The sequence below is a fragment of the Leuciscus leuciscus genome (genome assembly GCF_965113295.1).
Source record: "Leuciscus leuciscus genome assembly, chromosome: 1".
Lineage (NCBI taxonomy): Eukaryota > Metazoa > Chordata > Actinopteri > Cypriniformes > Leuciscidae > Leuciscus > Leuciscus leuciscus.
Genome location: NC_138725.1, coordinates 46,491,517 through 46,504,938, shown reverse-complemented (window position 1 = coordinate 46,504,938; position 13,422 = coordinate 46,491,517). Strand labels below are relative to the sequence as shown.

At 37.6% G+C, this 13,422-nt stretch overlaps 1 protein-coding gene across 1 annotated transcript; it reads right to left on the bottom strand.

The window, feature by feature from the left end:
* Positions 1–7,398: 7,398 nt before the first annotated feature.
* On the bottom strand, positions 7,399–11,171 carry actb2 (actin, beta 2). Its single transcript, XM_082144946.1, has 6 exons — positions 11,017–11,171; positions 9,587–9,716; positions 9,221–9,460; positions 8,476–8,914; positions 8,193–8,374; positions 7,399–8,089 (listed from the first exon to the last, which is right to left on the bottom strand). The coding sequence occupies exons 2-6, from the start codon at positions 9,707–9,709 to the stop codon at positions 7,946–7,948; spliced, it is 1,128 nt and encodes a 375-aa protein (XP_082001072.1). The 5' UTR covers positions 9,710–9,716; positions 11,017–11,171; the 3' UTR covers positions 7,399–7,945.
* Between the last annotated feature and the right edge of the window lie 2,251 nt (positions 11,172–13,422).

Sequence of the window (13,422 nt, the reverse complement as noted above, 5' to 3'; positions counted from 1 at the left end):
CCATTAAAGTAACTGCACTCTAAAAGTGATCCATACTTTGCACTCTATTACATATTCTTTTGAAGCCATATGATACAATAGCTTTGTGTGAGAAAACAAGTTATTATCGTTAACTAAAACTATTAAAAACTTTTTGTTAATTAAATTAAATTAAATATATATTTGATCAAAACTTATTTTAGTTAACTGTCAATGCAATTTTTTTTATTTAGTTTAAGTTGAAACACTAAAATTACCAAGTAAGGGTTAATGCCCTTCGAGGTGTCCATTGTCAGGTATTAATGGACACCGTCCGACACGCAGCGGAGTCCATATATACCTGACAATGGACACCTCGAAGGGCATTAACCCGCTTATACCATGGTCACTTGCCAAATAACACATTTTTAAAACATTAGTTTATATTTTAATTAGTTTTACAATCGAAATCTAAAGTTTTTACAAACAATAACTTGGTTTCCCTGGTTACGCCTGACGGTTTATTTAGCAACCGGAGATATTTATAGTCCGTATAGATACTTTGACTGCCTGTTGCTATGGTTACTCACAGCTGATGTAGCCAGCTCATTTATTTATTAATTTCTAACGGTAAACAACAGTCAGTTTCACCAGAACTCCTTTACTAGGTGTCCTCTATCACTTTTTAATGGACACCCTGCAGCAAATCAGAATCGAGTATTCACCCAGACCATGGTATAACTGGAAATAATTAAAAACTAAAACTGAAATAAACAAATGACAGAAGCACAACTAAAAATAAACAAAAATGTACGTATAAACATCATTTTTAATTCAAAAATATTAAGAACTAGAATTGCTAGATTATATAAATAATAGCTAAATAACTAGTGAGAAATGGGCTAAAAGTTAAGTCCTTAAATCATCTGCCCTTCATGCAGAATATTGTTTGGTAACTCTCGCCAAAATGAAATTAAACTTTCGTTTAAAAGCATAAGTAGAATGGAAACTCAAATTTTAAGTTTGACCGTATTTTCGTTTTCGGTCAAATTGCCTTTTGAATGGGAATGCTTGGGGCACTTCTATGATAGCATAAAAAATCGCTATTTTTAAAACACTAAGAAGGCTCGACACAACATGAAACTTTGCTCGAAGTATCACCAGGGGCTCTACACATGAACTCGAGCATTGAGAACATTGTTTCTGTACACGGAGTTTACTAAAGAGAAAGATTTTGAACAGCTCACTGTAGCTGTGTCTGCCCGCCGGCATATTGTCAGTCAAAAATAGTCTATATCGTATTACCATATCGTACTATAGCAGAAATAGTAAGAATAGTGTGCTATTGTGCGGTTCTGAATCCAGCAAATGGTTTTATTGGTCGCGGCGTATGTTTTTGATTCTCTAAAACGAAGGGTTTCTGCTTCACGTCTGTCCTACATAAAATAAATCAGTGTAACTTTGCCGAAGATTCTTATTAAGCAATGGTAGGGTGATTTTACGCTGCCCATCAGATTGTCCAACCAGTATGAAATAAACGGGTAGGATGATTTTACAGTGTACCGTTGCTATTAAAATGGTATATGTCTAAAAAAAAAAAATGGCACATGGTGCTTTTTGGTAAATCTCCCTTGACAAATGCAAACTGAGCACAGAGAGCTGGTGTTACTCACTTATGTGCACAACTAACACAACACTGTGTTTAAATGAAGACAGCTGGTCAATGGGCTGTGAAGAGATGAGTCAGAGAGGATTAGGGCCTGTAGAGAATCTTCCCATAAGAATATTCAGGTGTCATTATAACACAAATGTTATAATAAGATAGTCATTAGTGTGGAAGTACTCATTTTGTCTCAGGACGTGATTACATGTCTTTGTGTACCACATCAAGGTCTCAATGAAGCAATAAGCCACTTAAAGGGACAGTTGCCCCTAAAATAAAAATGGAAAATTCTGTCATCATTTACTCATCATGTTTCTCATGATGTTTTATAACGTCAGCAACAACTTATTGAAAATGATTGAAATGATTGAATATAACATTAATAATAATCAAAATAAACAATTATTCTGCAAAGTAATATAGTTTATCAGATTTATTGATCTGGCACATAAATACAGAAGTCAGCTGTTATTACAGATGTGCACTTTAAAATATTACTACTTTTAAAAGCATTTTGAAATGATATTGTTAAGATCTGTCAATTATTTAACTGAAAATCATACTGTACCCCTTACTGTACACAATAACAATAACATTAGATTTAACAAGGATGATGCATGTAACGTCACTGTAAATATTATGTTAATATTAAACCATTTGATTATCTTATTTAAATAGTATTATTGTTAATGGGTTTTTTTTCAGTTAAGCGCATTTTGGTTATGTTTCATTGTATGTCGTTCAGTCAGTGTTTATAGTCGTGTTTTACACTGATGGCGTTTTGCAATAATGCATTAGCATAAGCCATTGTTCATGGAAAGGGATATTATGATGAATTCATAATTTTGTTTTATCAGTATTTTGTTATGGTACAAACCAGATTTTAGTATTTTAAGAAGGCTGTTGTATTTTTATTATATTGGTTAATGAAATATGGGCCTAAGGAGAGGTCAAATATAGGCACCAAAATTCCTCCTGTATGCCTGAAACATTGTCTTGTGAATATTTTTATTCTTTAACACATGGATAAATGAAACCTTGGTTTGATTCTTTCTAAAGTGGCATGACAGTGTTTGTTGCACAAGTCAAAGCAAATCAAGGATGATCACAACACCTTGACTTTGTGGAGTGACAGTGTAAAGCAACTTCCTGCACATCATTCAGTGCAAGCTGTGCGGAGCTGTAATGAAAGCCATGATGAATGTGACATCCAGTGAATGGGGACATTGTATAGAATCCCTCTGACGGCTCAGAAAGCCTCTAATCCGCAAGCAAATTGAACTTGGAATTAAATAATCTATTTATTTGCATGATTTGATTTATTATTCCAAGACTAAAAGATGAAAGATGAGATATTGTTTATTAGAATAGCTGATGATTTGACATCCAGATGGCCATAGTTAAACTGCTCAAAGGACAGACTGGCTTGCGTTTGGTTCTCCTCATGGATTATCCATTACTTCAGACAACATCTTTCTCAATTTCCTTCACTGCAGCACATTCCTGATGCTTTTAATGAAATATTTTAGTTTATATTGGGGTTAGGTGACATAGCAGATTTGATCTATAAAAACATTTTACATATAAATCTGGAAGGAAAAATGCAAATAGTGGTGCATTTTAATAAAATGCATAATTGAACTTATCTTTTTTTCCGGTTCTTTTGTGCATTCATAATTCATTTTGTGTCATGCAGTCATTTAAAAACTATATTTCACATGGATTGAAATAAAAAATATATGGAAACAGAAGCATCTGCGTCTCATAAGTATTGTAACATGAAGTGAAGTGTGTCCTAATGATGAGTTACCTGCCATTATAACTGTCCCCTGGGCTCTGCAGGAAATGGGACTCTGTACTAAAAGTGGAAGACGCTCTTTTCAAATGAAACTTTACAAGGACACTGTAACCGATCAATTATATTTCACTGGATGATGAAAAGATTTATTTCTTGAAGTTAGAAGGCTAGATCATCACAGATACTGAGCATATGGCGTCCCAGATTTTTCTTTTTTTTTTCTTTTTTTTCCCAGATTTATATCTGGTCAAAGATATCAGATAATTTCTCCTCTTCCAAGGTTTCAAATGGAGAATTAGGGTAGATACAGTGTGTAAAAAAAAAAAAAACTGAACTGAACTGAAATAAAATAAAATATAAAAAACTTAGTCACCATGAAATCAAAATAGACATTTCTCTTTTTTTAAAGGGGTCATGTAATGCCATTTTTGTACAAGCTAATATGATTCTTTAGAGTCTAAATTAAAAGTTTGTAAAATCCTTTAATTCAAAATTCTCATTAGTATTGTAAGAAAACACTAATTTTACCTGGTCAAAAACAGCTCTGTTTTCAGCGCCGTTTAAGTGCATGTGTCTTTAAATGATAATGAGCTTTGCTCATCGTCAAAAACGATAGTTTTATTAAAAAAAACGATAGTTTTATTAAATGAAATGGTGAAATTCTCGTGAAGTGACTTTCATACCAGCTCTGCGATGAAGTGCACATATGTAGCCTACATCATGTCTCAATACAGTGAATCGCTGAAAGCACCACGAGCGTGAGTCACGCGTGCTTCAGTGTGTGTGTGTGTGTGTGTGTGTGTGTAGCGCTCGTGTGTGTGTGTAGCGCTCATTCCCAGAGACGCGTAGAACAATTGCAGTCTCTTCTAACTTTAATATTCACAGACACTATAACAGTTAGTCCATATCGACATTTGATTCATTGTACAGCCCTACTTTTGATTTATTCGTTCAAAAATAGCCAAATTCCGTGACAGGATTCCGCGATTCTATCCGTGTCGCTTCGCAAACACAGACGGGGTGAATTTATGAATGAAAGTGTGAAAGTTCTGACACAAAACTAAGTTGTTACGTATCCTCACGCTTTTTTTAAGTGGGTATACGGAAATCCTTGGACTTTTCTAGTGGGTATACGGCGTATACCTGCGTATCACGTAGACTACACTGATACACGGCTAGAGAATACCTATAAAATGAATGAATGAATGAATGAATGAATGAATGAATGAATGAATGAATGAATGAATGAATGAATGAATGAAGTCCCGCGTCTCGCCAGAAGATGGCGCCTGCAGCTGAATCATCCATCCATCCATTTTCCAAACCGCTGATCCAATGTGGCTTGTAATATCACACAGGTATAAATCCCTTTTTAATTGATAATTAAATAGTTGAATTAAGGTTTATACATGCTAGTTTCCATGATATCTAGATCAAGATACATCTTTTCATTTTACTTCTAGAGCTGTCAGTTTGCTATTAAGTGTCTAATGATTATTAAGAAGCTTCTGCCTACTCCGTGTCCGAATCCACTCACTCGTTTTCATTCACTCCCTCAAATGAACTATATTAGTGGACTAACGTAATAGTGAATAAGTTTCGGACACAGCATTCGTTTTTTCCCTTGGTTAAGTAGCCTGCATGCATCATCCGGGTATTTAAAGTGTACTTTTTCTTTTGCCAATTTTCAGTATGAACACTCTACTCACACTAATTGTAGGCCTACTACAAAACGTCATAGAATAGTGCATAAGTATGCAAATTAAATTGGAACACACCTCTAGTTGCCAAGGCAACATCTCTCATTTTCAATTAGGTTGACATACTAAAATAAATAGAACTGAAATAATGATTAATAAAATAACTCAAAACTAATAACAAAAGCATAAAACAAACTCTAAAACTAACTAAAATTAAAAAGAAAACAATATATAAAAATAAAAACTAATTAATTTTTTTTATTGAAAACTAGGCTATAATAGTATCTCAATGAAATGAAATAAAATAACACTGGGTACAGACAGAGGGTCTGTCCTGGAGGTGACACCTCCTACACGCTCAGTAGGACACTGTGAGGCACCACACAATTGCTCTGAGACCTCCTGTGAGGGGCCCCGAACACAATGGATCTAATGACACGGGAGTTCGTCCATATCACAGACACTGACACAAAACCTCCAGCAGCACCCCTCGATTCTGTTCATTTTAAAAACACAACAAAAATAAAACATGACAGTGTCTTTTGCATTAAGCAATCAATCATAATGTCTGATTATTAGACACATGTCTGTGGGATAGGACGGAATGAGTCTCTCTAATAATTGTGCAATCACTGAGAAACAGCACTGTGAATGCTGATGTCTCTGTCGCCCACTACTCACTTATTAGTGGCTTGTTTCTCAGTGTAATTATTTCATCATGAATGGAGGGGAACATTTGTGCATGGCCTGCATCCCTGCGTGAACATACCCCACCACAATCAAGAGACACACACGTCCCCGTGGGATGTATGAATGTACGTGGGAAGCTAAATTAAAGGGATGAATGACATTTGGTGCTTGTGTTGGGGGTAGGGAGCGAATTCACAGTAACTCGGCTGATTATGAGATTCACAAGATTCATGCGTTTCATTTGTAAAACGTTAGTGTTAGCTGCTTAATGAATAAAAGATTAAAGGCAGGCTAGTTTTTGAGACAGCTTTACAAAAATAACAATTAAATGGTAGGCTAAGTGGTAATAAAAGATACAGCTAAAGTACATCTAAAGAGAGCTATGTAGGTTTGATAAATAATGAATATTGATTAGTTTTATGTTATTCAATAAAAGGCTACCTCGGCTATTAGGTACAATCTGTATTAGGCTTCTCTACACATGCACAGATGTACACAGCAGGAAAATCTCTTGATCATTTTTCATCAAGTGCTGTCAGATGAGAAGCAGCTTGCAGTAAATCATATGCAACTAGGGCACCCATATTTATCATCAATAACCAAAGTTCAAGCACACCAGGATCAACCTAAAAACAGAAGCCACTTATTAAGTGTATATTTTTAGCACAAATTGGATATGTGCCACGTTTTGTTATTGTCATGTCACTTACTGAAAAAATAACAATTATTCTTCCAAAGAGAAAACGGTTTCTTGCACCTTGATTGAGTTACCATGAGTCTCTCAAATTTAAACCATTTCATTTCCTGTGCGTGTAGCGCCATCTGCTGTACAGTGCAAATTAAAATGGAGTATCAGCTGACCATGAGGCGGCATAATGCTCTCATGATGTTCAGACTTCAAACTAAAGGCACAAATATAAATGTGTAAGCATCACAACAGCTCCCTAATACTAAATGCAAGACGTAATGAACCGTTTAATAAACTGGTCAGATAAAAATGAAGCTAGATGTAATTTAACCTTTTAATATAAACCTTGAGGTTTAATTTAACCTCATGTTAACTAGAACTTGATTACTTTCCAGTACTTCAGATGTCCCAGTCATGCTGACATTAAATTTGATATATGAGTTTATATGCATAAGCAGTTCTATACCCATATCTAACATTTTTTGCACGTGGTCCTCAAAGCATTTGTGTAGTTTAATCCCATGTAAACAATACCAATTATGAAATACTACGTTTTTTTAAAGGAAACCTTTAGATAATTGATTAAAAGTTCTTATTTCTGCTAGTTTAGTCTGACCATTTGAAAGCATTTTAGTTTAGCAAGTTATTTTGCATGTACACCATTTTGATCACTTCAAAACCATATTAAGTTTGTTAAAGCCCCCTACAATACCCAACTTAAGTTGGGTCATGACAACCCATTTAACTTTCATTAAAGTCCTCTAGAACTGAATGTTAGAGAACAGTCAATTTATAAAATGGATATAACACCAAGAAAAGAGAGACTAGTTTTATTAAAAGAGTCTACCAAGATACTTCAGAGCAAATTCATTCAGCATCAACACAGGAAGTCACACAGGAATAGGATGTCTTACACATGTGCACTTTTATTGGAATTGAATTAGTCAGTGTACAGGTTGGCCCCACCAAGTTTCTGGCACCGCCACGTTCCACACAGCTTTTACAATATGCCCAGGGGAATGGAAACCTTAACATCTTGAATGGTAAAGCTTCGTTTTTTTGGAACAAAGAAAAAAAAAAGTAACCCAAGATTTTAAGGCTGAAAGTACAAAAACCAGACAGTTTTGTTACATAATTTACATACAATACTACAATGTTACGTATGCTCCCAATTACTGGGCAGCCTTCATAGAGGCAAATAAGTTTCGGAACAATGCATTTAACAAACATTTGGAATGACTAAAGAAACAAAACAAAACCATTGAGTCCTCAGATGCATTGTAGAACTTCGGGGATGCTTATTTGCCAAAAAAAACTTGCCGTCACCTTCACCGTTCCAGTTTTTAGATCCTGAGTCAAGCGCCAAAAATAACAAAAGCCATGCCAATGTTGTCGTTTGAAGTTTTTCTCTGCGCATTTTGAGTCGGCGTGAAGTGGTAACAGTCCGTTTAGAAGCATTTGCGGTGGACAATGGATGGTCCAGACTCGTCGTACTCCTGCTTGCTAATCCACATCTGCTGGAAGGTGGACAGGGAGGCCAGGATGGAACCTCCGATCCAGACAGAGTATTTACGCTCAGGTGGGGCAATGATCTGAGGAGAAACAGACAATTAGCACAATGCAGAGTTGCCATATGCGCAGAGTTGCCATGTGTTCAGTTACAGACTGATATAACAGGCAAGGGTCAAAGCTCACCTTGATTTTCATTGTGCTAGGGGCCAGGGATGTGATCTCCTTCTGCATCCTGTCAGCAATGCCAGGGTACATGGTGGTACCACCAGACAATACAGTGTTGGCATACAGGTCCTTACGGATGTCAACATCACACTTCATGATGGAGTTGAAGGTGGTCTCATGGATACCGCAAGACTCCATACCTGCAGAGCAAGACAAATGGTTAATCAGCATTCTTGTACTCTCCTTCAAATGAAATCTAGTGTACATGCACACACCAGGTAATGTTTGTCAGGAAACCTACCCAAGAAGGATGGCTGGAACAGGGCCTCTGGGCACCTGAACCTCTCATTGCCAATGGTGATGACCTGTCCGTCAGGCAGCTCATAGCTCTTCTCCAGGGAGGAGGAGGAAGCAGCGGTGCCCATCTCCTGCTCGAAGTCAAGAGCCACATAGCAGAGCTTCTCCTTGATGTCACGGACAATTTCCCTCTCAGCTGTGGTGGTGAAGCTGTAACCTCTCTCGGTCAGGATCTTCATGAGGTAGTCAGTCAGGTCACGGCCAGCCAAGTCCAGACGGAGGATGGCATGGGGCAGGGCGTAACCCTCGTAGATGGGCACAGTGTGGGTGACACCATCACCAGAGTCCATCACGATACCAGTGGTACGACCAGAGGCATACAGGGACAACACAGCCTGGATGGCAACGTACATGGCGGGGGTGTTGAAGGTCTCGAACATGATCTGGAAAGAGAGGATAGGTTAACTGATGCTCAAATATTTACGGCACACCATCCACACATCCATGCAGGGGTTAGTTGGAAATCCAGAGTAAAGAAACAAAAGTGCACAAAGAATAAGAGTGCAGGAGACTGCAAAACAGGCAGGCAAAAGTATAGATAACCTGCTGCTTCCAGCAAAAGATGAGAAACTCAGGAGCTCAGAGGAAACAAAGCCTGGAGGAAGTGAATGAATGAAGAGGAGAACTTAAAATGACATAACAGGACAGACAAGAGACTTCAATGCACCATTTGCTAGCAAAAAACCAACCTGTGTCATCTTTTCCCTGTTAGCCTTGGGGTTCAGGGGGGCCTCTGTGAGCAGGACGGGGTGCTCCTCTGGGGCAACACGCAGCTCATTGTAGAAGGTGTGATGCCAGATCTTCTCCATATCGTCCCAGTTGGTGACAATACCGTGCTCAATGGGGTACTTCAGAGTCAGGATACCTCTCTTGCTCTGAGCCTCATCACCAACATAGCTGTCCTTCTGTCCCATACCAACCATGACACCCTGTAACAAAGAAAGCAATGTTAATTTTTGTAAAATGTTTAGTAACTGGAAGTTAATTCACTTTTAAAGTATGAAAATAATTCTCGTTACAGGTTAGCCCAAATCTATTTATCCTCTGCCTCTCACCTGATGTCTGGGGCGACCCACGATGGATGGGAAGACAGCACGGGGAGCATCATCTCCAGCGAATCCGGCTTTGCACATACCGGATCCGTTGTCAACAACCAGTGCGGCAATTTCATCATCCATGGCTAAACTGTAAAAGAGAGCGAAAACGTTTTAGAGGTGCACTGCTGCCATGAAAGAAAGTGTCAGTGAGCATGTGACCATGTGGCGTCAACTTCCTGTTTCGTGCTGCATTCTACAGTCTGACCGCTAGCGGGTGCTAGAGTGACAATACGCGCCTCAGATATGCCAGACAAAGGAAGTCCCTCTGCATTCTCTAGTTATTACCATAAAAGGCAATGGATTGAGCCGCTTTGCGGCTGCCGGCGGTGTGGCACTCAGCCAGAGTCAGAGTTCAGTAAAAAGGAACAGATTTCGAAATTCATCACGCCAGGGACACTCCCTAAATTCTACAAGAATTAAGTTTTACATCCTCTTCCATTCTCGCCTGGTATCAATTACACAACCGAATTTCGACGGGTGTCTGCCCAACATTACTGCGTCACAGATCTGCAGTCAATTCAATGACTCCATAGAGCAGACTTCACACCAAAGCACCACCATCAGCCGATTCAGTTTGTATTCTAATCTTATCAATGAGATTTAAGCGAAGTTAGTGTTCGACACAATTATAAAACTTTAATTACAACCAGAACAAAATTTACACCAACTGTTAAAATTGACCACACCTTATATTTCGAAACGTGAATATGAAGTGCTTCACTAATCTTCAGTCTTAATGAAAGACTGAGGGGCTGCATACTACGATTTAAAGCGTCAATACTCACTAAAACGGTTGGTTGTGATGAAAGTGAAATAATTAGTAACATTTGATTATTTAGAGATCGAATAACTTTAAGCAAATGTCAGATTCACAGGAGGTGAAAGCTGGTTAGCCGGCTAATGTTAGCTAAAGTAGGTCACACCCTGCTGCAGCACTGCCTGCTGCACAAAGAACTTCCCATGCCGGCTATCCATCAAGTGTATAACATGCCTCACGAATACCCTTAAAACTATAAAGACATGTTAATAGCTGTTAAAGCACGGTTAACCAGAGCGCATCTTAATGTTGAGAGACGAAACTTAAACGCTTATTTCACACCGGCCCATTCAATGTCGTGTCTACAACGGTTAACATTACCGTCACTTCCTACTGACATGTCCAGGACATTAAGTTATGATAATACAGCAATAATTTACATAAAAATAACCACATACTAAAGAATAACTGCCGTTTTTAAGCAGAAGTTAATATTTAACAGCAAGAAGACCGGTAACTTGGTCAAACGACTTCATACAGTTTTATTTATTCATTCTAGTTAAACATTTAAATTAATATTAATGAACTTAAAATACAATAAAAGGCTTTAAAAGCTGAAAAATTAACTCACCTTAGGTTTGGGGGGGTTTGTCGACTTAAGAGAATTGGTTACAAGCTGATGATATTCCGCACTAGCTGCGTGTGGAGGAGCTCAAAGTGAGGATGAAAAGCTGGGCGAGCTCTTTTATATGGCAGTGTATGCCCGGCTCTAGCCATAAAAGGTAAACTTTCGAAGCTCTGCTCTCTGATTGGTTTAGCGTCACACACCCGGCTGTCGCGTGCACATTGCTACACTTGCTTTCTTGCAACTTGAGAGTGAAAGAAGGGGAAGCTAGACTAGTTGAAGTAAAAGGCCTAGGAGATTTAGATCAAAAGTGACCATTTTATTTGCGAATTGTAATAAATAGTCATACGTAATTTCGTATTTTGTTGTGATAACGTCGATAAGACTCTTCAAACCTTTCAAAAAGTCTGAAAAAAAGTGTGCAAGGTTACTAGTGCTAGTATTGGTCAACATAGTGGTGGACAGTGACACCTTCATGGTCCTGTGCTGTGTTTTCAATCTAACAGCAGCAGCTCTGTAGGTCATTTACTTCTTATTGTATTCACAATAGTACCATTATACTTCTGTGTGGGAATCTACCAAGTACTTTTCTATGCAAAATAGGGGTATTTTTCATTGCAATTATGATAACCAAGATAACTAGCAACTAGCTGGTCTGAGCTCATTAGGTAATGTTTTCAAAGAAATTGTAATGAACCTTGGAATAAATGGGGCTTTGCATTCCTGTTGTGTAATTGTGAGTTGCCTAAGCAAAACTCCCTGTTTTACAGGAGTAGTATTTTTACATGCATAGGTGTGTGCATGTTACATGGTGATGATGATAAAGGTACAGTAGTTGTTGATCTCTGTAAGTGGGCCTAGCCCAGGTTTATATTAGACATGACGTCAAATGTCAGCATTCAAGTCTTGGTCTTGACCAATTAAATGTTGTCTTGTAGATGTTTCATGGCCAAGTCTGGTTTCTCATTCAAACATATATTACACATTATTGATGTATCATCATACAGGCATATGAACTTTGACTTTTTGTTTGGACAGATGTATAATAATGATAATTCTTCAGAACATTGTTTTTGTTGTTTAAAAAAAACGGTAAAGATATTCATGGTCAACTTCATAAACAAAATATTTCTTGCTTATTTCAGATGTTGCCACAGTTTGAATAATAGATAAGGCTGTGATTGAGCAGAAGTGATGTTGGCAAGCTACATGTGACTTTGTAATGTGTAACTTGGGAGTAATGCACATGGCCTTCATGGGAGTTATAAACAAAAACAGCTGATGTCAAAATCTCTTGCTGATACCGAGGACAGTGTGGTTTTGTGAATTATATTTATTTATTTTGCCTTCAAAACATTTACAGCACATTTGACAAAAGTATTTTTACATTTCAAGTGCTTTTTTTTGTAAAAAAGTACAATGGGTTTCTTTGATTTAAGTTCTGAGATGTGATGAGTTGAGTATAGATTATGGCTTATCAATGCACAACAAAAATAAATATTTTTGTATTATTATTCTAGCATCAGTAATTAAACAGAAATGCATGGCATTAGGAGATTTAATGAAAAAAAAAATGGTTATAAGCATAAAAGTAGGAAAGATTTATCTACAAACAGGACATCAATAAGGACTCATCTGGTCTCTTCCTCCCATCCCCCAACATTTCTTTTCAAAAATGCCAAACATCCGTACCCCCTTATAAACACACCATTTGCAAATAGAAACTAGGCATCAAACTATGGTTAATGTGATGTGATATAAATCTTACAATGCAGGCAGTTTTGTTTTACTTTGAACAACCATGCTTCTCTTTGTAACTTTTGTAGGATGGACTGGGGTCTTGTTACAGCAGATGTGCTTTTGTGAGTCCATAGTTCCCCTGAGGACCACCACCCTTCCCTGATAGCAGCCTGCCTTCCCCCATTTCAGCGCTCCCATTTATCTCTAAATAAGGTACTGTCCTAAAGATCTTCAGCTTTGCCCCATGACATAAGATATCCAAAGCAATAAAAATTATGCTGTGGGTTGTCACCATGATAATGTCATTGTTCTTTAGAGTTCATGAGTTCTTATCTAACTTGTGATACCAAAGCTATCCTAACACACTACATGATGATAAGAAATATATTCATGAAGTTCTTCTCAAAGGACCACTTTCTGGGCGTGTTGCTTTTGTGAAATCTGTTGCATTTAGTAGTTTGTTGTCTGGCATGAAACTCAGTTTAACAATTCAAATCACCAAACTAGCCTGTTTTTTTTTCCATTGCTTTTAAGTGTTGAACAGAAACACTTTCATCTTGAAACAAGCATTTAAGCTGAGCTGAAGGCCACCATTTGCCACAGATTGATTTTAGATTCACTTATATTTGGTTTCTTGATGGCGTGTAAGTAAAGTCAAATACTCAAGCTAGA